Genomic DNA, 27,347 nt, shown 5'->3' with positions numbered 1-27,347 from the left:
TGCATTGGAAACCTATCATGGAATTTGTTATTAGCCCTATAAACGTTGGGCCAGACCGATGCATTAGTAGGTCCTGCAGTTTTTGAATTGCACTATAGACAAAAAGGTAAATACTCCATCTTCTTACTTTTCTTGTTTTCCTATCCATTAATAACAGGGGTATGTTAATAATTTTGTGTTTATACGTAGTATTTTGTTAATTCTTTAAATGCATTTAGGCTATAATGGTACCTGATCAACTATATTTCAGCTTTACTTCTGGATTACACAGATCTACTGTGGTGGGAGGATGTTTGCTTCTTTAAACTGGCTAACTAGCTTAGCTTTACAGCCACACTAAAGAGGAAGTTTTGAAAGTATGTTGTAATGTTACAGCCTGCTCCCCCTATGAATCCATAGTAACCAGTGGAGCGGCTTCATCCTGTGATGATGCAGTACACTGAATCAGCTTCCTTTTATCTGTTAAAGAGCAGGGGTGGCTGAGGAGTAGGTGGTTTGTTTTGAAAAGCCTGGTGGTTGAAGCCCATGTGTTTCTTGCTGAAGTATAACCAAGCTTGACCTGCTCACTTGACCTACAATTAACTTTTTCAACAGAAATGCCTAAAATGTGAGATAAAAGTATTTTTTTGGTATTTGAAAATGGCACATGGACCCACACATTGTGCTGTTGATAGAGTAATTAAACCCTGTATTTACTGTTTAATGTACTGACTGACTGATTGATCTAAAGAATAGTCACATCCCTCCTGCTATACAACCATTAGGCCAACTGACTAGTATATATTTAGTTACAGAGCATGAAGACATCTGAAGCTGTAAATGCCATTATCCCTAAAAGATAATCTGAAACTAAAAACATCAACTGAAGATTTTTTCATGAAGAGAAAAGATTCAAAGCTTTAACATATTTTTGATCGCAGGTGCACACTCACAATGTCCTTAACAACTGCTGACGTGCTCCTGAGCTAAGAAAGCGACCGTTACAGTTGCAGACTGAGCTCTTATGTGCAGCTGCCAGGTGTGAATATGTAGATGATGTAAAGCAGGGTGGAGCTGATAAAAGGCACAAAGCGGATGAATAAATGTTATCAACTCCGTCCTCAGCAGTGAAAACTGTGAATGTAGCGATGCACTAACTTCCTACCAAATATTTTCTTATTGTGCAATGAGTTGGGTTATCTAGGGGCCAATAAGTGAAGGGTGCAAAGGTCCAACACCTGCAAGAGTCGACAGTGATGTAGATCGAAGTGCCCTTTGAGTAAGACCCCAACCCATGCATGCTCACATGCTGTGCATTGGTCATAAAGCAGCAACAGAAGGCAAACGTCCAAAATATCAACACATTAAAGAAGCAGTGAGCCAGTTGGGGACATTATGTGAGAGTCTTATCAGTCAAAGTCGTGCATGTTGTGAGGAAGCTGGTCCCTGGCCCAGTGCACTTAAGGCAAGAGGATTAGACTTCAGAGTATTATTAGAGCTACTGATTATCCCCTTACCTGATCCGCCTAATTCTAGCTCGAGCCTATTTATTTAGCAGAAAAGTGGAAAAATGTTTGGTTTTCGCTGCAGAAAGTGAATTGGCCTTGCTGCACTTCAGCGCTCTGTCGAGTCCAACATTGACTCTTTTGGTGTACTCTGCTGAACCCATTAGGTCCTGGCCTTTTGTCTCCGCCTCCTCCGCTGTGGGGTGCATGTGATTAATGCACTGCTGACCACTGAGGCCAACAGCAAGGACTTGTTTTAGTGCCAGGGAACAGCAAACAAAAGAAAATTGTCTCTCTAAATAGCTGAGGAGAATGCAGGCTCTCAAAGCCGACCAGTCCCTTGCCTCATTGATGAATGCAAGCAGGCCAATATCTCCTCAAGAAAGTTCAACAAAAAGGTTTCCAATCCATTTGTCCTCAAGTCTATAGCTGTAATGCGTTTGTTTGGATGTAATTACACACCCACTGCATCTGACCTTGTGCCCAGAAAACGGCTTTGAGGCCTGCGTCCCAGACGGGGAGTGGGGAGTCAAACGTGAACATGAGCCGGTAAATCCTGCTAACTGATCTTCCCGGCATAAACCCATGCCGAAGAAGCAAAGTAGTGTGTTTTAGTGGTTTACCTCCGTTATCATTTTTTGCTCAAGGAAGAGTTGATGGGTGATTGGAGAAAGCAGGAGCCTCGGAGCTCACAAAAAGTTTGTTATCATTGCTGCGGCATCTTTGTGTAAACATGCACAGATGGAGAACTGGCAGTTTTGGTTGGATGATGAGAGTGTGTGCTCCTGTGTGTGTGTGTGTGTGTGTGTGTGTGTGTGTGTGTGTGTGTGTGTGTGTGTGTGTGTGTGTGTGTGTGTGTGATTCAGTGTGTGTATGTTCTGTACTCAAGCACTATCAACCTCCCACAGAGTGTTGGGCTGCCAGGGTCAAGCCTAATGTCACCTTGTCGAAAACAGAGTTCTGAGTAGATGTATTGTGTTGGAAAAAGTTACCTTATGTTTTCAAGAGAAATTTGTTTGCAGGTTTAACTTTAGTAAAACACTAAAGCAGCTCATTTGACTAAGAAAAGAACAAATCTGATATTTTAGAAGTTTGACCTAACTTAATTAATATCTGATCAAAGGTCAGGTCTATGTAACTGTAAGTTAGCAGCAGTTGACCAGGATTATTCAAAATAATAGGTTGTAGTCAAAGGGTCTTACTTAATATTATAAGTACATTAAGAATAATGTCGCTTTAAAGCAGTAGTTTGACATTTTGGGAAATGTGCTCATTCACTTTCTTGGTGAGAGTTACACAAGAGGAGTGCTGCCACTAAACCAGGCTACAACTGTTAGCTTAGCTTAGCACAAAGACTGCAAACAGGATATGAGGTGTTAATTACAGAGCTTTAGAGGTGATGGTAGGTGGACTATGTTACATTTGGACATAGCCAGCCTAGCTGTTTTCCTCTTTTGGGCATTTATGCTAAGCTAAGCTCACTGGCTGCTGACTGTAGCCATATATTTAATGAAATATAAGGTACTGCTTGTTTGGCTGCATGTATACAATGTTACGCATTATTCCAAGGTGGTTAACCAGAGTCCTAACGTTGTAGTCACAACAGATAAACATCCTAAATTAGCTTCTGGTGTTGTGTTACATATTTGTAGAAGTTTGTTACCAAGTGAAACCAGATACAAACAGGGTATAGCTCCTATAAAATGAGCGGAATGTATTTTATTAGTGTTAATATTGGATTCTCTTTCGCCTGTTTGTTGACGTGTATGTATCGTCAGTGTCAGAAATTCCTGATATGTCAGTCTCTGAGTCACAAGTTGGAGGTTGACAAACAATATTGTGTGAATGTGACATTAGTGGAATAGGTATTTAGTTAAATCTCCTCCTCAAGTGGCCTTTTCATTTTTGGATGGTGCAAAATATTTTGTATTTTTTATCGATCTTCTCATTCAACTCTTGGTACCTGGGGGCACTATAATAAGTTTAAAACAGAACCCATAACATATTATCACCTCAGGAGCTTGTTATGGCTGATTTGTTAGCAAACCCTTATTAAGACAGGCACTGAACATCATTTGAAGTTGTGTTTATGGTCACCTGGTGAATTTAAGTTTGATATTCACCAGGCTTGTGCTGATTGGTGATCAGATCATCGACTGTTTTTTTCAATCAGTGATGACTGTTCACTCTGTGCTATGATTTGAAACCACGCTGTTTTCCATCTGTCAACTGCTTGAGATCTGTAATACTGACATTCTCATAATAATGTTATAGTTAAGTAATATTTACTTATCTTTTAGTCATGTGTTGGTGTACACCAACATCCAAGGTAACTGTCCTCCACTCTGTTCACAAGCTAGCAGCTAACTATACTGTCTGTCTTCCATTTGGCACTGAGCGGGCAGTATGCAGTCAGTTTACCTGAGTATTTGAAGAACGGCTCAAATTACTCTGTAATGTGAGAGGAGTCACTTGTAGTGATGAACCCACAGTGAATTATTACCAGCCACAGCAGGCAGTTGGGTTCAGTGAAAAACCTCTGATATATCCAAACTGCTGCACCTACCTGTCCAGCATCAAACAACAGTGATGACTTCAGCAGCTTCAAAGCCAGATATTTCTCTCAGGAGTTGGTGGAGAGCAAAGCAGAGCTAAAATGAGAGTGAATATTAGACTTACATTTGTCAGGAAGCCAGACACATGTCTTCAAATGTATGCTAATGTTGCTAAATAGGCTACTGTTTGTTAACATTTTAGCCATATCAACTTGCACTGCTCCACGTAGCCCAAAAGAATCTATTAATATTGCTTCAAGACATAATCCTATTTCATATGAAGAATGCAGTATATGAACATAACAATGAGCTGTAACTACTCATTCTCTCTTCTCTTCACAGTGTCCAGGGACATGAAACTCAACCCACAGCAAGCTCCATTGTATGTAAGTATAACCATTCATGCTTACACAGACAGTGTTCTCCAGTGTACACAGGTGTCTTGACTGTGTGATTAAACCTCTGCTCAGGACTATGCTAGTGTGGAGCAGAGTGTTCATTTGCTGCGGGACAACTTACACCTTCATCATTATTATTAGTATAGTTAGTATAGAGTTTGGTGACCTCATGTCATTCCTAGAATATCTCCCCCTGACTTCAAAGTAGGACTGTCACGACATCAGATTCTCACTACACAATTATCATGGCCAAAAAAAAAACCATGATAATTATTATTATTATTGCGATACTTGTAGAAGAAATGAAATGATAATAATATAAGGATAATAATGATAATGAAAAATGTCAGTCAAATTCATCTGGAACTCTTTTTATTATCTGTTTTGTCTGTTTTTTGGCAAATGACTTTGAGTGTAGGGAGGTGCAGAGAGAGTCTGTAACCACATCTGTACAAAAGTGGACAGAAAGAACAATTACACTTAATGGATAGTGAAAAGGCAACAAGATGAACTGATTATCAAAAGATCCACAAGGCCTAACATCTGCACATCTATTATTAACGCAATATTAATATTCGATTTTTTTTAGATATCACGGTTATCAGTCAATGATGTTATACTGCGACACCCCTGCTTCAAACTGGAGAAGAGGTCATATTAACTGGAATAACTAAAAACAACTGTGTAGGTGTATAGGGCCAGAGAAGAAGGAAAACACAACATGCATGCAAATCAACTGGCTGTTTAATGTTTGCTGACGAGCAAATATGCATAACAGCCTGCGCTCTTCATACTGTCCTCCACTGTGTATTTTAGTGGTCATGTTTTACATGGTATCAATTAAATTAAATAAGAACCACTTGATGGTCTGGTGATTTTACAAAAATAGATCCAGATAATTTAAGAAATGACTAACATGTGACAAAAACAAGACTACTGATATGACAGCATAAAGCATGGTGGATTCATCCATTCATATGATTTATCTCTCCCTTCAGGTTTGGGTTGAAAACAGCAAATAGCAACAGCCCGATCAAAGAGTGGTCCATTTAGGGGCCTTGTGACTTAAATAATTCTTCAGAAAAGGACTATTGAGTTATAGTTTACCAGGACCTGTGCCATTTTTCCAAATCAATAGGTGAGCAGGTAATTACAGCAAAGAGCTCGGTGCCTTGGTGCAGAGAGGATGCATGACCTCTTGATTGCTGGATGTTCTTGTTAACAGTGAGCTGAAATACTTTGATCATGCAGACCCTGTGTGTATAAAAGAACATGCTGTACTTCAAAATTAATTTTGTGTAGGTACAGTGTCTACTAGTGTATTGGATGTTTGACAGAGTAGTAAAAGGCCTTCATTGTGCAGTAACAAGGATTTTAGACAAGAGAGATGAGCAACAAGAGAAACTTTGTGGATGTGGTGGATTCATTTCTCAAGCCTCAACCAAAGTTCTAGCGTGTTATCTTTCCCCAGGTGTTGGGGATCCATTAACTCTCGGTGTTCTGCTGGGAGAGTTGTTTTTTTATTTTTTTTATTCAAGTTGTCCCCTCAGTCGATTGTGCTGGATAAGCCTTCAGAGGGAGGCACCTGGGTGGTCTGCTACCCAGTGGAGCCAGATGAGGTGGTTCATGTGTAGGAGGTGCAGCTTGTTGCTGATGCCCTCTCACATCGCTGAACTACCAACTGTGTCATGCAGAATGTGGCAACCACCCTGCAGAGGTTATCTCAGCAGCCTCAGGCTATATCCACACTAATACTAATTTCGTTTTAGAACTAATCACTTTTGCTATGTTTACGCCACGTTTTTAGCCCCTAAAACTGAGACTTCCAGTTTTTAGTTTTAGTTTGAAAACTTCAGGGGTGCGCTTCAGTCTAGACAGGCAGAAACGGAGACCTTTAGAAAACGATGGCGCAGACACCCACATTCGCTCCCTGATTGGGTCTTATCAGTCACAAAGTATCCTTCTCACAATCCATGTTTTCTGCTGCCATGACCGCCTTATACTCATGGTACTTTAAGTAAGTTTGTCATCAATCCTGGCAAAGAAATCTCTGGTCTTACTTTTCGCCATTGCTGTTCTTCCTATTTTCTGCAACTTCAACAACCAACTGCAGAGTAGGCAATCTGCTTCCTGTTTACACCGGCATGCACATGCCAAGTGTACATGAATGGTCATGTGATATGCATTTTCAGGCATGTTAGGTATGGACAGAGATGATACAGAGCTAAAACAGATGGAGATAGTTTTAAAAATGTGTAAGTGTGGATGCAGCCTCCTGCTTTGTATATACCTAAAGCTTCTTACCATAGGTGAGGGTCAACTTATGAACTGAAAGTTTATAAAATACCCTGGTTGCCATCACAGGCCATTATACAGTGCAGCTTTCTGCACCCAGTGCAACTTCACGATCCTTCTTACCCCCACTTGTGAATGAAGACCCGAGATGCCTGATTTCCTCCGTCAGAACATGACAGTTTTTTCCAGAAATAAACCATAGTGTTAGGTAGGGCTGCACAATTAATCGAAATATAATTGAAATTGCAATATGGGCAAATGTAATATCCAAATCGCAGGCGCTGCAATTTCCTTGATAAAGGTAATATGTCTCAAAAAATAAGCGTTGTGGTGCTACAGAGATATAAAAAATCATATTCTCCAGACATAAGGGAACATGCTTGTTTGGTACAAAGCCCAACAAAAATCACATCATCATCATCATTTTAAAATGTTTTTCATTGAAAATGAAATACAAAAACAATCATTCCAACTGAAACACTGACTCATATGGCAATTCCAATATCTGCCAAAATAATCACTATATATATATGTATGTATATGTATGCATATTAGTTTCTGCATATCGTTCAGCCCTAGCCTCAGGTTTGTTTTGCTTGTTTACAGCTCATTTATAGATACATACTTTCCTCAATTCTTTGAGGTTTTGAATCGGTTTTAAATACAATTCCATTTAGCATTAAAGCTATCTCGAAGATGTGTCTTTACTTTGGCTTTGAAGAACCTGCTTTCAGTGATTAATATTTACTGAGGTGTGTGTGTGCGTGCGTGTGTGTGTGTCCGTGTGTGAGTTGGGGACATTTCTGGGGTGTCTGAGTGGTCATACTGGTCCCCTATCACTAGCAGGTGAGGAAGGCACACAGGAAATGAGATAAGTCAGACACATGTGTGTTTTTGTGTGTGTATGTCTCTGAAGGCGAGACTGGCTCACACATTAATCATCCAGACAACCTTATCTGTGATTTACAGTCAGACTCTTCAGTGGAACCAGGCGGGCAGTCAGGCCTCATTAGACATCAGATTTTAGACACTTATCACAGCAGCTCACAGTGAGATAGCTCATAGGGGTTAAGTAGTTGGCCTGTAATTATATGTTTTAAAAATACACAATTTGGGAATTCTGCCACAGAGTGACTAAAGACAGTGGCCCTAGTATGTAAGTCTAAATTTCTAGTTCATTAACTTAGAAACAAGCTGTAGGAAGGAGACTGGAGGCAATGGCCTTCATGTTCTTGCAGAATTACTTTGGCTAAAGAAGGATTTCTAATGAGGAGGTGATAGGTAAAGAATGTAAGTAAAGGCTGATTCTCTTTCTGTTAATTGAGGAAGATCCTTAAAGTAAGAGTGAAACTCTGCATGATAAATATGCTGTTTAAATTAATGGCATTTAGCACACTATGTTCACCAGTGTGGCTTACAGTTAAACAAGCATTTAGGGGTTCAGTCTCCATCACAGGACATGTGACTTGGAGCGCAGCAGCAGCTGTGATGAAACCTGTGACCTCTCTGCCATTTGGTGAAATCCAACTGTTCTGCTGAAAAGATAAAGGATGCTTGGGATGTGAGCAGCCTTTGTGCATTTTCAATTGGCAATCAATCTGGCAATTTTACATGTCAGTGTTACGTGTGAACAGGAGCTGATTTAATGCGCGTCTGCCTTCCTCAACTTGCCGACATGCTGGTAAGATTTCCATAAATTGTCTTCTTAACTGTCTAGTGGAAACAGAAGCATCAATGTTTGTGGGTAATCCTTGTAAAAGGTTTTAGTATTCTGCTTCCAAGAAAAACCTTCACTCGCCAGTAAAAATCATACGGTGTGGCTCCATTTCAACTGCAGCAACTAGGAACCTTTAAAGGAACTCTGTGCATTTCCACCACAGGGACCAGGTACCCCCAAAAAGGTCCTCCCTGATTGGGGGGTAGTGCTTTCCGAAACTAAACGAACCTTTGGTCTGGGGCTTGCAGCGCTGAACATTTCTGATTGGTGGAGTACTCCAGCATTTGCAAATCTGTAGAAGAAAGCATACAACAGATAGACCAACAACAAAGTCCAGGCCCCTTTTAAAATTCATGCTGAAGAGGAGATCCAGAGGGAAATGGAAATGCGACCCACAGTGACAAAGTATGCTGCATGCAAAAATCTCCTGCAAGTTAAGCAAACTGAACATTATTCACACTGTGAAACAGTGCAGCCAGGAGAAGCTTAAGAAACTGAAACAAGACCTCAGAAAAGTCCACAATAACAGAGGTAATATGGCGTCATCGTTGTTGTGTAGTTGTCAGTAGGCTAATTAGCCTAACCTTCTTGTGTCTTTAGACCGCAGAGGAAACACAGGCAACCAGCTGTTTGAAGGAACCTTTAAGTTCTTGGGACTTAAAGTTCAGGGTACTTTTGGACATAATGTAGGGTATGTGTGAATGCCAGCAGGGATGACTCTTGCTGTTTTCACATATGACCTCTGGACTCTGGAGTTGCTCTATAACACAAGTAGCACACATCAGGAGATTGTCCATGGCGCCTGGGTAGAGTGTACAGGAGCGCCATCAACACGCCCACTCTTTCTCTGTGAATTCTATAGACAATCAATCAATCGAAAATTACACTGACTTTATACTACAGCGCTGGCAGGGTAAAGATCGTTTAATTTCCGGTCCAACTGATTTGGACATTTACATTCACATACACCTCCCCCGAGTCATGTCTAGATACGTTGGTTGCCGTCCATGTGTGTTAGCACTATCACACTGTCAGGCAAGTGTAGTCATAAACTTTTAGTTTTAGGGTCACCGTTGATATGTTGTCAATAGGCTGTTTTTCTATTGCTATTGTAGCAGTTTCTATGCAACAGAACTCAGTAAAAGGTAGAAATTTCTAATGCACTGAAATAACTGATGAGAAAAAAATGAGCGTGGCTCATGGATGTCTTGACAGGTAGTTTGGGCACTGAAATGAATCAAATCCCCACATTGTGCTACAGTAAAAAACCCAGTCAATGTGATGAATATTAATTGATATTAAGCTGCAAAATAAGGTTGAAAGTGTAAAGCAGCCATGGTGAGAATTCATGACAATACATCTGAAGAACTTAAACAAACCACTGCATTACCTGGATAGTTGAACCAGTACAGTAGCAGGATGTGTGGAAAGGGCTACACTCAAACATGCATATTCAAAAAGAGGGGGTTGGGTTCATAGCCTCCAGCTGTTCTTTTGATGTTGCTTAAAAGCTGCCTATTCTCCGCCGAAGTTCCATGATTAGCAGGTCAATACCCCAGTAGGTCACTTTGTTAAGTACTTATTACCAGCAGAGAGCATAGTCATACCGAGTGGCTGAAAGAAATTCATTAGTGCACGTCACACAGCTTCGAAACCATGGGTTTGCTTCTCCGACTTAAGGTGGACATTGTTTTGCATTTAATTTATTGTTGTTATCATAAGATTTATTGTCGGTAGCTGCAGTTTGTGCATGTGCTTGTTTGCATGCTTCGCAAAGGTCGCTGCGTGCAGCTGTGTTTCCTGCTGGCTCCAGCAGATGTTTCACATCTCTGTTTCTCTACCTCCACCCCCCCGCCACCACATGTGTCTCCACAAGGACTGACAATGATCTTATTCAGTCAGTATTTTACTTTACTCTCTCTCCTATTGAAATACATTTCAATTTACCCACGTTTCATTACTGATGAGGTAAAAAGCAATAAAAGCAGAATGAAATGTGTTATGTCGACATCACTGTGTGAATTGTAGTATTTATTTAATCTGTTTTCAGGGTTTTTTTTTCTTATGACAGTATTTGGGTGAATATTAATTTAGACAAAATAAGAGGCCACTGTGCTGCTGTCACAAATCATTTGAGCAGCTATTGTGTCAAAATGCTGCAGGTTGGTATTGTGGCTGAGGTGATTTGCCACCGGCCTTCAGTAGTGGAGAGAAAGCCATTTCTCCTTTCACTTCTCCTCTCTTTGTAGTGAGGAGGTAGAACTTATTTCATACTAATGTGTGTTCATTTTCACATGGAGTGCAAACTCACAAATCCACTGAGGTACCAATCCATTCACTAGCAACAAACCTTAATTTCCAATCTGGGCTTGGGATAAGAGATGAGTTTTTAATGGAGAGAATGTCATGCCTGCTGGCTTCCACCCATCTACAACTCATTTACGCCGGTGCCTCTGCTCTGCTTGTTAAGGCTGAGACTCGCCGTGCATAGCAAAGCCTGCATCCTTCATGCTGCATGTCAGTGTATTCAGTCCTGGCTCTCAGAGTGTTCCTGCTGGCTGTTTCTCTTCCTGTGGCCTCTGGGCTACGTGGTCGTCTTTGAACACATTTTTCCCCCTCATATTGCTCAGCAGCAGCAATGGCTTGCCAAAGACAGATCCCAAGGTTGCTGGTTAGCCTCATTGCTGTCAACTCACTGATCCTCCCTGCATGGAACAAGGCCTTGAGGCTACCACTTTATAAGAGAATGAAGAAGCACCTTTGACCCTGACTGTTAAACTCTCCTCGACACGAGCCTTCACTGGCTGCCAAGTCAGGCTGTTCATATTGGACTGGGCTTGTGAAAGGGTTGCAACATTGGTCAGATTAAGTGGGATGAAATGTCCCATTATCCCTCCTTGGTGTCAACAAGCTGTAGTCCCACAGTGGAAAACAGCTAATTTTGAACAATATCCCTATTTTTTGTTGCTTCTCCTCCTCCTCCTCAGTCTGTCCTCAGATGACACCACATCATCACCCCACAATTCCCAGCCACAACACGACCAATTGTCACTTTGGAAAAAAAAAGAAGCAGGCTGCACAATGAACTGTGCATAATTGTGTTTTCACATTGGAACATCAGCACTTTGGCAAGACATTTGATATTATCTAGTAAGAAAAATATAAGGTAGCTGAGAAAAAAGATGTAGACAGAAATTGATAGAAATTGATTTTAAGTCGAATTTGGTTCTAGAATTTGCTGAGTCCCGCCCACGTTAGCTACTGATGCTACACCTGTTTTCATTTCAGTACCAGTTTTCTGTTCTCTATGGCACACATGCAGGTTATAGTGAGAGTGGCACATTTTGAAGCAATGTTAGTGGCTTCAGATGTGGGTAGACAAAAGTATACTTCTCTTTTCGAGTCAGTCACCATTGGTTTTTGCCAGCTGAAAAGACAAATGGATCCGTACAAATGTAGCTAGATTGTGTGCAATTATAACAAAGCTAACATAAGCTTTCTGAATTGGTTGAAAAGGCTGTTTCCGGCTGACTTGTTTTTAAAAAGAGAATCCTGTAAAAAGAGTCTTAAATATGCATTTGATGGTCATGCTTAAGTTAAGCAGCCATGTTCATGTTTTCAATTGGTTTTTACTTTGCAAGAGAATGGGCTTTTAGGCTGAGGACTAACCACTGTATATCTTAGGTGACATGCTTCTCTGGGGTTTCTGCCATGCAAGGTTCCCTGAATGCAGAAAAGAGCAGGACAGAGTTGCTATAATATTTGTGTAAATCCTGAGCATCCAGGACCAACTTCCACACAGCGCGGAGATACTTAACAGTGTGTGTGGTAGTGGTGAATGAGATGTTGTTGAATGTAACTTGTGACCCTACAAACGAATGTAGTTAGCTAATGGTATTGCTAACTCTTGGCCTCTGAAGCAATGCTTGGGTACTGCTGTGGGCGGTAAGATAACTAGTAAGCCACTTAAGATAATGTTCGCACCTTAGTACATAGTACACTCAATGTAATTAGTACACTCAATAATAACCACCAGTGCAGTGTACTTCAGGTGAAGAAAGATCTGAGTATGAAGTAGGACTCTGGAAAAGAGCCTTGACCTTGATTAATGTTCCATGGATGCATGAGGGTGGAGTATTTAAAAAAAACCCACCAAAAAACAAACAAAAAAAAGCACCAATAGATTGTTGCTGTTAATCATGTCGCCTCCTCCTTCTGTAAAACGGTTTTATCATCCTCCGTCTGCTCGGCGGGCTGAAACTGACTGAGCTCGCTCATCCAGTCTTCACAAAGTCAAGCTGCTACTCCGTGTTTCATCACTGTCTGGTGCCTCCGTGTTTGTTAATGACGTGATGTGCAGCATTTTAACATCAATAAATCATTACCATATTAACTTTGAGGCATTACTTTAATTGCTGGTAAACAAGTGTGGTTGTGTGAAGACTAGAAGCCTCCACAGTATTTTTACTGGCTTGGTTTAGATCTGGTTATCCAGATATCCAGTTTATAACTAGATCCAGTTGTGAAGGATTGTAGCTCACACCTGACATCGGAATCAGACTTTATTACATCTTAAGTGACTAACTGTTAATGGACTTTACTCTCCTGATCACATTTGATTTTATCTGTGGCTAAACAGATAAACTGACACACTTGTGCTGCTAGAGAAGAAGATTGAGGTAGATTAGGTGTGGTACTTTTTGCCTCGTTTGTGGATTTCAAAACTCATATCGTCACATATGTTCAATTATACACACACTATATAGTCTAACTAGTCTTTTAATGATGTCAGGGATGCATAGATAAAAAAAAAGAGCTTTTTTTACGGAACCAGCTACAGTTTTTTGTCAAAAATGACTCCAGTTTCACTTTCCAAACTGCAGAAGTTCAGTTCAGTTCAACCAAAAGTACAACACAGACACAACTCAGATTCAAGACAACCAGTCATTTCCTCTGCTTTAATATGATGGAATAATAATTTATACAAATTCACTGTGATATCTCTCTAAATATCTGTTGCTTATTTTTCTTGCTTGCTCTCTCTCTTTGTGCTTTTCTCTATCTTATTTCCTCTGGCTGTCTGCCTGTCTCTGCAGGGGCGGTGTGTTATCACAGTGCAGCTCGCTGATGAAGAGCTGGCTGCGGATGAAAAGGGCGTGGACTACTTCCTGCTGTTTGCTGGCAGCACACAGAGGCACCTGACCAGCACCCTAAGAAGCAGTCATGACACCTTGCAGGCAGTGTGTCCCGGTAAGCCATCCCACCCACAATGCCTTGCGACTTCCTTGTCACATCTAATGGACCTGTGGGAAGGCAGCTCCACCTACAGTGTTTTAATACATGCTAAATCTATTTTTAATTCTTCCCTCCTGTTTGTCTGTGTTCAGTGATAGGACAATATATTTACATAGATTAGTGTGTGTAAATACAAACATGAAGTTAAGGCTCTCTGAAGGCAGCATCGTTGCAAACTTCAGTCAGTATCACCCCATAAATATAATCATATTTACCAAAAAGTGAAAAGTAAGATCTCCTTTAGTGGTCAATCCTCTATAGCCATCATGTGCTATAGCCAAAAATTAACATTAAGGGGTGCCAAAAGCCAAAACATCCCAGACTGTGCAAAACAATAATTGTATTTAAGAAGGGGGTGGTGTTATTCTGCCCTCGCGTCACAAGGAGAGCATTGGACAGTCAAGAGTTATTATAGCTGCGGAAGAAAGTCGAAGTAATAAATGATTAATCATCCACCACCACTGTCCTCGTTTTTAAACTAATGTTGTGTTTTGGAGAGAGAGAAATCACCTCACTTTAGGTTTTATAGAGCCCGGCTCATTTATCACTCCGCTTGGAGCACATCCCACTTACTCTACTCGCAAAACCAAACGTGTTTAGCCAGTGCTGTTTTTCCGAGATAGTTTCTCTCAGGTGAATGAGCCACAACAGGCAGCACGGAGATCAGGGGTCAAAGGTCACTGTACGCAGAAAATACTTGTGACTCTTTATTCAAAATGGATCGTAGCCATGTGTTGGGAAAGACATAAGATGTGAGGTGAAAGGACAAATTAAAAAAACATTGTTTAACTCATTGTTTTCCTCAAGGTTCGGCCTTCTCCACGGGGAAAAAAGAAGGCTGAACATGATAAACTCTGTTATCTTGTTAAGAGCTCGACTGAATTACAGCCGTCTGAAGAAGGGGGGTGGGGTGGGGGGTGAAGAGGTGTTACTCCAGATTAGCTCTGCTTCACTGCTTCCTCCATCAGGACATGCAGAGCTCCAGAGGACCGGTCCCGTGACCGACCTGAAGGTCGCAGGATAGAGTTCTCAGGTGGCCTGGGAAATCACTGCAGAGGCAATGAGTCAGTACTTCAGCTTGGACTGAGGTGCCCTTGAGCTGAACCTTTACGTTAATGAGCTGACAGAGTAAATGATAGAAAGTGTACTCAATAAATGGCTCTGATATAGTAGGAATAAGATGCAGAGGATGCTGTGGAAGTTCAGCACTAGTTGATAGAGTGACAAGGAGTCCTGCACCCAACAGCACTTTACTTGGCATTTGGTGAGGAGGCAGATTAATGGAGAAGGCTTGGTAAATTAGGAGCAGGGAGTCTGTCAGCGCTGCATCACAGTGCAGCCGTGTAGAGCCTTTATTCTGTGTTAGCTGTGTTTTGACACTGGCCACCATCCTCTTTGTTCACTCGTTTTGTTGTGAGAACTGAAAACAAATTTGCCTGAACTTTCATTTAATTGATAACATGTTGTGTTGTTAATTTGTTGGTAGGTGAAGTTTGATTTGTGATTGCTGAATCAGTGGGATGAATGCATTTCACCGAGTGAAATAATATTATGATTTATTTGTATTAATTAGGTTTGGATTTGAATCAGCAGTGCAAGTCTACACAGTGCTGCTGCTGATTATTGTTAAAGAGTGGTTCTTGTTGTACAAATTTGTGATGTCAAGTGAATAATATGTTGTTGGTTTAATGTGGGTTTTGGATTGTGATTGTATGTGATCGTTTCATCTCCTCTCCTGGATAAACCTGGCTAAAGCACAGAAGTTATGCAAACAACAGAACATCTGAGAGCCGACAGCTCACAGGCTGTGTTCACACCTGGCACTAACATTAGTCTCAGGTGATCCGATCACAAGTGGACAGCTCTAAGCACGCCAGTTCACACCTGGCATTAAAATGTGTCTCGAGTGACCACTTGTGGTCAGATCTCACCGCCGGCTCTATGCACAGAAATACATACATCGTACCAAATGTGTTGTTTGATTTTACATTGGCATTGATGCACTGATCAACCATTCCCCTCCATTCTTTCATTTTTTTTCTCCTCAAAAATCGCCTGGTTATGATTTGAATCTTCTAGTTTTCATCATACTGATCAGGAATCCGTTTTGCCTGTAGTTGTTGTCGGAGCCTTCTTCTCCTTCTTCTTCTTTTTTGGTGTTGTTGCTGCACCTAAATATGATACAGTTCGCGTGCGGATGAATACATACTTCCAAAGGGACTATATTCAGACAAACTCTGAATTTGTTCTGAGTGATTGGATCTCAAATGCATCGCCTATGCGTCTTGGGTGCGTTCACAACTGAACTTAAAGCTGTCCACTTGTGATTGGATTACCTGAGTCAGATGTTAATACCAGCTCTGAACAGGACCTTGTATGTATTTCTTCAGCTGATCTTGTTGATATGATTGAAAGTTTTCATGAAGGCAGGGATGTTAGGATATTATTGTACATTTACTATCACAGTTCTTTCTTTGCTTATTGATTTTGCTTTCACCATTTTTATACTTTCTGTGACTTGCTGTGTTGGTGATGCAGTGACTACAATGTTGCTAAAGTTGACTTGCTAGCCACAACTAGCTGGAAACAAGTAATGCTCATACAACACAGAGACATACTTATACTTAAAATTGATAAAGGCCAGACACAGACGGACTGATGATATTGACTGTAACCTTTTTATTTGTTGTTTTGTTCTGTTTCCTCCTCATTCCTTCCCCTCCCCTTCTTCCTGTCTCCCTGTCTCCTTCCTCCTTGTCTTGTCTTGTAGCTCATGACTGCTGCGAGGCGGTGCTGGTCACCTTGTGTTCACTTAGCCGAGGCATCCCTGAGGCCCCTGAGGACCTAAAACCCTGTCTGGGTCATGTGGCACCGCTGGCTGAGCATCGATTCAGCTTCGTCCAGGATTTGGCTTTTGACATGGCCCAGTTTCTGGTGAGCAACAGGACGACGTGTCATTTCCATTTCTAAATCAGCTGTAAAATGAGCACAAAAACTGAGGCTTGTCACAGAGCGGGAGGAAAGTGGTTACCAATGGTAACAAGTGATACAGCAATGTGGGCAGAGTGATAGTAAAACAAAAAGATAACCATGTCAGTGTTTCTTCCCTGACAAGGCCTGATGTCTCACAGTACATGGTATTCAATTAATTAATTTTTTTCACCACAGTTTATCATCCCATAGACGTTTTATATAGAGTTTGTTTTTCCACAGAGGAGGATGAGATAAAATGTGTCTTGAGCACTCAGACCTGAAGCTTCTAATAAAACATTTTTCACTTTTTTAATCTGAATATGATTTGTTTTTGTCAACACAGCGCAGGTCCAAATTGAGCTTAGCCCTGATACACGCGTGTGGATGTGTCTTCCTACATTTACATCTTACATTTTAGGCATTTGGTTAATGCTCTTACGCTGAGCGTCTTAAAACGAGTGCTTCCAGTAGACTAAGCCTCAGCTCCTCCTCTGTAAAACTTGACTCATCTTTGTAATCACCCTCCACACAGGTGAGCACAGCGGGCCGGGCCGACGGCCTCGATGGGGCGCTGCTGCTGGATGAGTGTCAGATTCCTCTGCAGGAGTGTGAACGTCTGGACGAGAGCCTGGCGCTCGCCCTCCACCACCTTGCGCTGCCTCCAGGATGGAGCCTACTGGGAAACAAACTAATCAACAGCACTGGTGAGACTGAGGGGCAGTTGGCTGACTGTTACATGTAATTTCCTCACACAGTAAAATGTACAAGAGTCACACAACATGTCCCGGCACTGGTGCAGAGACATATTGACAAATTATAATTGTGCAGCACATAATGACACACACGGCGCCTCTGTTCGTGTGTATGTCTGTGTGCCACATATCGTTCCCAGTGCTTACATTTAACGATGAAATTAGGAAGACCGCGCACTCTCAGCATTACGTTTTCAGAACGGTGCCACAGTTACTGGTCGAAACAACGACACATTGCTAGTGATTGCTGCGGGGCGTGGATGTAGGCGCACGACTTGCACTGTACTATCTCCATGTTCTGTGTGCATGTCTGTGTCTGCTAATTCATGGACGTGACTCCTGCTTAACTTCTAGCTTCTAGGCTCCGGTGGCTGATTTGAGTGTTGTGCTCTCAAGCACAGCCACCGTTACCACTACAGTGACGGAGTGGAACTGCAAACATTTTACACTGACAGTGGAAGCACTGATGTTTAGTTTTCCCCTCCAACACACAAAGGTAATCTGTGTGAATGCGGTTAACTTAAAGTGATTCGGTCTCAAAACACTAGTCTGTAAGCCTGGTTATGACACAGCCTTTACCCGACCTCCACAGTTTGGATGTAAACGTGCTGTGTGAAGTAAGTTAGATGACTAAGCACAGCAGGAATTACTTGCAAGCTCTCAATTTCTACATTAAAATTCTTTTTTAAAAACCTGGTGCTGTAAAAGGGGAATTTTAGCCAGATAAGGTAGTAAGACGTGTAGTCCTCTGTTAAAACTGAACTACAATTTGTTGAAAGATGTAGATTATAATCTTTATTTTAATGGCATTTGATGACTGTATTTTCAGTGTAAAACCTTGTTCTATGGGATTTCCTGAACACATTTCTTGGCAGAGTTGCTTAAAAATGAAATCCTTTACACATATCAAATTAAATTTATTGTAATACATATATATTTTGATAAAATGTATAATATAATAATCTAACAACAAAAAGTTATTAGGAGGGTTAGAACTTATAGTCGTAGGCTCAGCTGTATCTATGTGACGTGCATCACCTCAGAAATGCGACTGCAAGTCACACGTGACGGAGATGCCACATTGATACCACAATGATTGCTTTGGCTGATTGTGTTTTCTCCCACAAGTTTCTAATACCAGTGAAGATTATCTGCTCCTCTTCAATAACACGTCACACAAAACCATCTCCACTGCAAAACAACTGCTCACTGTGATCACGTTTCTCTGTATCACGCTGAATGAAAAATGTTGACAAGGCAATTGCACAGGAATAGTCTCTTATCACAAAGTAAATAAAGGATTGTAAATGCAGTATGAGGAATATAATTAAAGCACAATATGGCCTGATCACGTATGACACATCTATCCAGTGCTGCAGTGGTGATATTACCTCCGCTGTAGATTTATTGTTGAAAAACCTTCGCTGTAGTTGTCTATAGCAGCACTGCTGTTAACCCCTTGGGCAAAACAGAAACCCAGTTTTAGTTGGAGCAGTAGCCAAAAAACTACTTTTCAGGTATTGGAGAAGTAAATTACAGCATTTGTGATGCTGTAACCAGAATATAAAGCCATTTTTATTTGATAAAAGACTCTTTAATAAACTGTCTTGTAACCCTCTGTTAAGCACTGCATGACACTCACATACACATCCCCCTGCAATTACTAATAGATTGCTCATGTGCGCTCAGTGTAGCTGGTAGTTTGTATTTACAGAAGGACACGAACACGACAACATGTCTCTGCTGGACTTTGATCCGAATCTGGCATTAGTATGAACAGAGCAGGTCCCTGTGCTGCCTGCAACCCATCCAGACAGCAGTTTGGCTTGTGAGAAATGGCCGTGTCAGTCCAAACAAACATACATTTTTATTAAAATCAAAGTGCCAATTTTCTCCAGCCATTGACTCTGATGACTTTAATCAGTTAAAGGAAGCCAAATGAGCTGATGGGATGATAAACTCTGCAAGGTAATTGCTCTCTCTGAAGCAGCATAAACAAGACTTTTGGGAGTAGTTAGAGCACTGCTGCTGCCTGTGGCTATTGTTAAGATAATAGCTTATGGTTTAACTTGGACTTGGATATTAGACCAAACCAGCAGAACCAGCAGGATTTTAGTCTTGTAACAGAGAAAAAATGAGCTGAGAAAATTGAGTCAGTGTACAGTGGAGATTGAAAGTCTACACACTCCTTTAAAATGTTTTATTCAATATTATTTTGGAGCCTGGAAAGAAAACTCATCAAATCAAATTTTCAGTAATGAACTCCCTCCTGATTAGATAAGATCCTCTATGTTACTGTTGTGAAACGTGTTATGGCTTTTAAGAGATGGACACACACACCCACACACACACACACACACACACACACACTGGCTCCTTTGCACTGAAGTCTGTTGTCATGTTGTTGATGTGGAAGGCGGCTTCCAGCTGCGGTGAGTGATGTGAGCTCTAATAGGCTGTGCTCCACAATATGTCAGCGCTTCAATACAAGACGCTCAACTGCAGTGAACTGTGGGGAGGAAGAGGAGTGCAATTCTGCTCTCCATTTATCAGATCTGTCAGATGATGGATAGCAGCAGACTACAGGTGGAGGTGACGGTGGTTTATCTCAGTCATCCTTTACGCTGTGGGCACGCAGCAGTCACTGATCTCACCATAGCCAGCCATTTATTGTCCTCCGGGAAATTCACTTCTCTTGGAAGAACTGTGCATGTTATTGAAAATGGTGAACGACGCCCACGTAATTCACCAGTTCTGAACAATTAATAACATTCAGTGTCAGATTAGCTAGCCTATGGTTTGTCAATGAACACCAGTGTGGTGGGTGTTTGTGAAATAAACACTAGTGTCCATAGGCCTTTTTTGTTTCCCGCTGGAACTATTATTAGATATGTCCATCATCCATTTTAATTGTTAAAAACTTTTGATAACCTATTAATTGTTCTGGTCAGTTATCAACAAGACTAAGAGTTTGCAGCTGGCAAGCTATCTAGCTAGATCCAATACTATAGATAGATTGATACATAGACCGTTGCTTTAAATGAAAAGTATATAAACGTTCTGGGCTTGTGCTCTGATTAAAGATTAACATGCTATCATCATCATGTTTTTAGCATTTCTGTACCAACTTTCAAGGCAATCCATCCAATAGTTATTATAATTATGCAGATATACTCATCATTTCAAAAACAATTGACAGTTAAAATTGATAAATAAAATTAATGTTTCTTTTATTGCTTGTTAGAGTTGGTTTCAGTAATTTGACAAAGTAAGGAAACATTTGACCATTGTGTAGCTAGCAAAGCTAACTAGCAGCCAGCTTGTTAGGATCTCTGCCAAGCTGTTTTGGAGACTCACGGTGACCCAACATAATGTTAAGCCACTTTATGTAGGGTATTGCTGTACTGCAGCAAGTAACTGTAATTACATGTAATTCCCAGACGAGCCATCCGGATGCCATCGTACAAAAATGTCATGGGTGTTATGGCAGTCAGTTTTAAGGAACCGCCATCAAACTCAGCAGTAAAGCATTTCCTGCTGCTGTTTGGCACCTCACATTCCAGTCCAGCATAGCTCAGCTAAGTAGAGCATTAAATTTGACCAATTAGCTTGTGGTTCATCAGGGCAGGCTGGTACAGACTGGCCTGCTGTAAATGGAGTGAAACCTCTCATCAGCAGACACAACCAGCATTGTGAATGTTGCCTAATGACTATTGTGGGGCTGATCACATAAACTAAAACTGGTGCAGATATTGTTGGTGCTGTTGTTGTTTTTTTTTAATACTATTTTATAACTGATTATATCATACTGTTGAAACCTATAAAGCCACAGTTTAAAAGTCCTTGAAAAAAATCACAGAGGAGTTCCTGTGTAAGTGGAAAACCATGAATTTTCCCTGTTTTCTCAAAAAAATATCTGTTTTTTTGTATGGACACTGGAGAGAGAAATGTCCTCTGCTCGCAAGCAACGACAAATGAAACCTAAAGCGTAAAACTTAATGTTATTAATAAGGCAGAGGCACAGCAACAATTGTAGATCTTTTCTCTTCCCTGTAATTTCTGCTGTGTGAAAATAACCACAGACCAGCTGGTTTGATAAACATGAGCATTTTATGTGCAGTGACTCTGCGTTTCAACACATCTGGGTAGCTGAGCATATACAGCTGTCTAGAGTTTTAGCTTATTAAGGTTTTTATTGCTCTCTAATGATCTGTATGTTCCACTTTTCATTGGGAAATCACCATTTATTGAACTTCACTCACTCCCAATCTCTGGTACCCCCTATCTCAGGGTGCCCTTTTAAATTGACAATACATTTGCAATTGGTTGGGCAGTAAAATATGCCAATATTAACAGAAATGATTGGGCGACTCATATTAACAAAACACAGATTCAATCTGAGATGAGAATATTTCTGAAATAACCAACACCCATTCGTGTGTGTGTGTGTGTGTGTGTGTGTGTGTGTGTGTGTGTGTGTGTGTGTGTGTGTGTGTGTGTGTTTCCATGAATCTTCATTACTGTCTTTGTGGATGTGTAAAGGAAGGAATTCAGTGTTTGATGGTGTTATTAGGAGTCAGACTGATAAATGGGGCCAATAATGAGCTTTAATTAAAAATGGGAGCCTAGTGCACTTAGTGTGGCTCACCTCTGGTAAAATGAAATAGTGTAGTTTGATTTTCTTAAATGTATCATTATTGTTGTTGTTGCTATGATTTGTTTGTTTTGTTATCACATATTAGATGCTGCTTCAGATGCTTTTCCTGTCCTGAACAGTGAAACACAAAAACTTGACATATTCTATCATTTTGTGCACAAAAATGTCCAGTTTAATAATAATGTCAAGTGGTGTGTTGGCTTTAATCCAGAAATGACTGTATTGGCCTACATGCATTGGTCCATTGTTACAGACAGACAGAGACAAGCTGTGGTTTTATCAGTGTGTAAATGTGTAAAGGTCTGCTCTTTACTGGGTCACTTTAATTTAACACTGTGGTGTTGCCAAGCTGCTGCAAGTGGTGGTATGTCAGCTACTACGACACAAACTGACTGCCTGGACCGCTGCACTCAAGTGTCTTTCTCCGTTTCTTTCCTTGTTGCTCTTATGTTCTCCATCTCATGTAGTTTTATTCTCTCTGTAATACTGTACCTGTCATCCTGTGTCTCATCCTCAGACCTGAATCCTCAGGAGACTCTGCTGCACTTCTCAGCTCGGCGGGGTCTGCTTCGGGTTACGCGCTTCTTGCTGCGGCAGTCTGGAGCTAGAGAAGCCCTGCGACTGGCCAACAGACAAGGCCACACCCCAGCCGCCGTTGCTGCTTTACGGGGACACGAGCGCCTCCACGAGCTCCTCATGAAGTAAGTACCAAACCAATTTCGACATGAGGATCAAAGGCTGTTCTGTAACAATGACACAGTATAATAGTAAAACTTTTCATTGCAGTCCTTTTTCAGTTTTGACATAGCTTCAAAAACAATTAAAAATAAAACAAGTAGTATAAAACACGCAAATGAAATACTGAAATGCCTTGTAATTGTAAAAAATTGACAAACGCTGATATCTGTTATTTTGAATTCATGCTGTTTCCACTGTTGTTGATAGGATTTATCACATCGGATGCTTAGTTTCAGGTGTAAAAACTCTGCACAACACCTACCCCTAAACTGTCTAAACTGTCTCCACAGTGTTTGTCGCTCAGTTGCTCAGTTTCAGTGAACATTGCCCTTTTCTCCCCCAACAAACAGCCTCATGTCAATGTATCAGAGACTAGATGGCGTGGTTCCTCCACAGCCCTCTCAGACAACATTGTTTGTCAGTTGTCTTGATGAAACAATGGAAGTATCCAAAGAACATCACTACAAAGCCACACCACAGCTTATAGTTTAGCACTCTCGAGCTGCAGTCAGATAGTTGAGGGCAAATTGAAACGGTGTGGGCTGCCGGGATCGTTCCAAAGGAATCCAGAAGGATGGGAAACTATTCCACAACACAAAAGCCTTGGATTACGACTTCTGTGTCTCCTGACCTGCTGTAGAACCTCCCCACAATACAACATCTCACTATGTGTACTGTAAGCCAAACGTACAGCAGTATTGTCTCTGTAGAGCATAATGGCAGGGAGATGTAAGTGTTTTGTTTGCAGTTGTCAGGTATAATCCCCAGTAACGCGTTCTTTCTGAGCGACTGGTGAGGTCAAATTCTTTTATAGTGAAACATTAAACTGCAGGGGGAAAAAAAAAACAGCTTTTTGGTAAATGAACTGAGACATGGCTTAAAGAGGAAATAGAGGCCTTTTATGTCTTTTAAGCGCTCCACTTATCTGCTGAAGAATAGTTTTCACTTAACTCAAAATGAAGATGCCACAAGCTGAAAGACAACTACCACTTAGTGAGCGTGCTTATTGCCAAGCGTGCACTGGAGTTGCTTTACAACTTACAGCTCTCTCTCTTTATGTGTTGGTAATTACATTTCCCTCATGAAAAAGTGAAGTCACTCGTAGCCTGGCTATGTGACCTCAGCTGCTGGGCCTCGCAGTTAAAGCAATCCACCCAGGATTACGCAAACATTTTAGGTGTCTCCTCTTTACAGCGCTATCTTCATGAAAAAAAAAACACTGCACATACTTTTACCTTCAACACTTAGAGCAAATGCAGCAGGGGGAGTGAACATTTCTTGGAAAGCTTATCGACTAGGAGTGGTCTTTATGTAGGCTATCACAGGGTGGATTTTACCGCAGGGAAGGGAAGTAACTTTTTTTTTTTTTCTTTTGACTGTCGACAACGTCTGGAACTTTTTAACATTTACAAGCTACTTTATTACCTGACAGTATCTCTGTAGGTTGGTTGATTACCTGCTACAAGGCCTGAATAGACTAAAATAACAACCACATTATGGACTTCTGGCCTTTCCCACTCTGGAAATAAAAAAAAAAAAAAACAACCTAGCAAGCACGTGGACTATGGAAGGAAAAGTGTGAGTGTGGACCGGCTGACATCACTGTTAAAACCTTCTCTGAAAAGCAGTTCTGTGTTGTGTTAGCCAATCACGCTATAGACCAGTCGGGATGATCTAAGTGTTTATTTCACGACAGGGCTGACACAGACACAGAGACGGACGAAGGCGCTGAGAGCGTCCACCTGGTCCCTACAGATGCCCGCGTAATTTGCCACCTCCCCAGGCTGAACACGCACACCCTGACACTGAGAATCCACCCTGGGCGCGAACCTCCGACCCTTGAGAAGAGTGTGGAGCAGCTGCTGCACTTGATATGCCATCTCCATGCCAAGGTGAGTCACACCATCCTGCCCTTTTAGCACGATATCTCTACTCACGTTGGCTTCAACCAGGGCCCCTGCTGCCACTGAACATTGTTGGACATTGTTTGTCTTTTCACTGCCCTCATTTTTTTAACCTTCAAACTTAGTTTGTATAACCGGTGGAACACCTTGTGCAATCACTGAGTCGGCGATTGATAAGACGTAGAGAGCAGCTCTGTTTGTTTCTCTGAGGGAAAAGCTAACGTTTATCCTCCTCCTTTTTCTATATTCTGCAGGGAGTTTCTGAACTGGAGCTGCAGGTTGAGTGTCTGCACACAGCTGCTGAATGTTGTGATGGTGTCAAAACGGAGATAACCTGTGTGGAGCAACTACAGCAGCCGACTACAGCGTCAGATTGCTTGGATACAACAACTGAAGGCAGCTGGGTAGAAAACTGCCCAGTGGAAAGCAGTGTTGTTGACTGTGAACATAGTAAACCTGGGAATGCGGAGAAAGACTGGAGTTTGTCTGTGAGTACTCCAACATCAGAAGTACGCCCCCAGGAGCACGGCCTTGGCTCCCCAGAGGAGCGGGTGTGTCTCAGTTCAAACACTGAGAGAGATTACTGCCAGACAGAGGAGGAGGGAAGGGAGCAGCCTGTTGTTTCCACCCAGAGTTTGAGTTTGTGTGACAGGAGTGAAGAAGCACAGAGTGAGCCAGAAGGGGCAAGCCTCACTGTGGGAACATTACCACCAGCAGGCTGTGGTAAACAGGCAGAGGAAACTGATAGAGGAGAGGCTGTGATCCGGGAAGGACAGGAGGCCACAAAGGGAGTGGACAGATGTGAGCAGGAAGAAGAGGACAGCACAGCCTGGAGGAGGGAAGAGGAGGCCAGCTCTGAGTCAACAGATCTAATAACGACTAGTGGAGACACGAAAGCTTTAGTCATGGGCCAATCCCCGTCGTCAGGCGGCTCAGAGGTGTCAGACAACTCTGATTGTGAGGTGAAAGACTGCTCTCAGGAAGGAGAGACTGTCGAGGGAGAAGAGGTGAAACTGATCGAGGATCTCTCGGATGGACTCTTTTACGAGGAGGAGAAGGTAGAGAATGAAGAGTTAACAGACCCTGTATCAACCCCAGGGGACCTCCCCAACCCATCGCTGATAGACTGCGGTGGTGTAATCGAGGATCCTGAACCTGCTTTTTCACGTCTCTTGATAGAAGGCCTCCACAAGGGGGAACCTCCACCAGACATAAACAGCCTGGAACAAAACCAGGAAACAGCTGGTAGGGATTACGCCACAGAGCAGCAGCAGGGCCGGGCTCCAGAAACTTGTTGTCATTCTGGGAATTGTACTGGAACAGCTAGTTGTAAAGAGCTAGATGGTGAGGACGTAGCCGAACCTTCTGCATGCAGTATAGAAAACATTACTCTTACTATGGATGAACATGACCATACAGAGGATTGTCAGTCTGCTGGTAACTCCACGGAAGAGACACGGACTGATCAAGTCGACTGTGAGCAATCACCTGAAGTTGTGCCCAGCTCTGGTGATGGACAAGCTGATCTAGATTCATGCATGGCTCACGGCCTCTCCAGTGATGACGATGGCAGTTTCCGATCAGTTGGAAGCTCCACAACAGAAATATTCCACTCCACTCAGGACAGTGCCACTATGGAGGAGCCAGATTTGGACATAACCCAGACTAAGATAGCAGAACTTTCCTCAGCAGGATCTATGATGGAGGAATCAAATGATGTGAGCCCTGGTGAAGGCGATGAACATTCACTTACTGTGGACGCAGGGCTCCCTTCGGAGCTGGGCGCTGTCAGTGCAGAGACAGTGACAGACTGCAACCAGACTGGCACTGAGCCTGAATCGCAACTGCCACCCAGCCCTCAGACAATGGAGGCTTTGAATCCTGAGGGGGCAGGAGAGGAACTTGTCCCAGAACTTTCCAAAGAGGATCTGTTGTTAGGTCCTGTGTTGTCAGAGAGCGAGGGCTCTCCAACAGTGAATGTTGATGCAAGTGAAACTGGAGAGTCCAACAGCTCTGACCTGAATGCAGAGACTGAGCATCCGGCATCAGAGGTTACCAGTGGGGGGTCATTTGAACGCGGGCACTCAGTTGCAGAAGAGACTGAAGTGACCAGCCCAGTTGGAGGTGATCATCAGTGCCCAGAGACTAGTGATAGATCTGTGGTGGCCTCAGGAGAGGAGAGTGGACCTGTGCAATCTGTGCTACAGCAAGAGAAACAGGATAATTTAGAGATGACAGCAGATGAAAGGTCACCTGACGAGGGATTAAGACACTCAGAGAATCAGATCGATGCTTCTCCATCTCAGAGTATCCCTCTGCTTTCAGACAGTGCTGAAGTAGAGCTGTCATGTCCAAACAATGAGGCATCCAATGAACCTCCTGTTGAGAATGAGATGACTGAAAGTCCAAAGACTCTTGATACAGTGGATGGAGCCTCAGAAAGTCACAACAGTGAAATCCAAGGTGGGGGAAACGCTGAAGTTCTGCTTTATTCTAGTGCCACACACTCACATACATCACAGGGCAATATGTTTGTCACAGTCTTATTCCTAAAAAAATATGCTAAATCAGATTCGGTC

The 27,347-nt window shown here is 42.0% G+C and overlaps 1 protein-coding gene across 7 annotated transcripts in view; it reads left to right on the top strand.

The window, feature by feature from the left end:
* The window catches only part of akap13a (A-kinase anchoring protein 13a), a 103,583-nt gene that overhangs the window by 13,640 nt on the left and 62,596 nt on the right, over positions 1–27,347 (top strand). For all 7 annotated transcript variants that reach the window (XM_087180221.1, XM_087180226.1, XM_087180225.1 and 4 more), the window contains exons 2-8: positions 4,382–4,425; positions 13,546–13,699; positions 16,515–16,678; positions 17,250–17,421; positions 22,644–22,827; positions 24,561–24,756; positions 25,023–27,231. In XM_087180221.1, coding sequence (XP_087036347.1) covers positions 4,393–4,425; positions 13,546–13,699; positions 16,515–16,678; positions 17,250–17,421; positions 22,644–22,827; positions 24,561–24,756; positions 25,023–27,231 — 3,112 coding nt within the window. In that variant the 5' untranslated portion in view covers positions 4,382–4,392. The remainder of the gene's footprint in view (positions 1–4,381; positions 4,426–13,545; positions 13,700–16,514; positions 16,679–17,249; positions 17,422–22,643; positions 22,828–24,560; positions 24,757–25,022; positions 27,232–27,347) is intronic.

The sequence above is a fragment of the Seriola lalandi genome, unplaced genomic scaffold (genome assembly GCF_002814215.2).
Source record: "Seriola lalandi dorsalis isolate HSWRI2012SDOR001 ecotype SW California unplaced genomic scaffold, Sedor1 jcf7180002054898, whole genome shotgun sequence".
In the NCBI taxonomy this organism is placed as follows: Eukaryota; Metazoa; Chordata; class Actinopteri; order Carangiformes; family Carangidae; genus Seriola; species Seriola lalandi.
The sequence above is the reverse complement of the archived record's forward strand: the minus strand, read 5'-3'. Positions and strand labels throughout refer to the sequence as shown.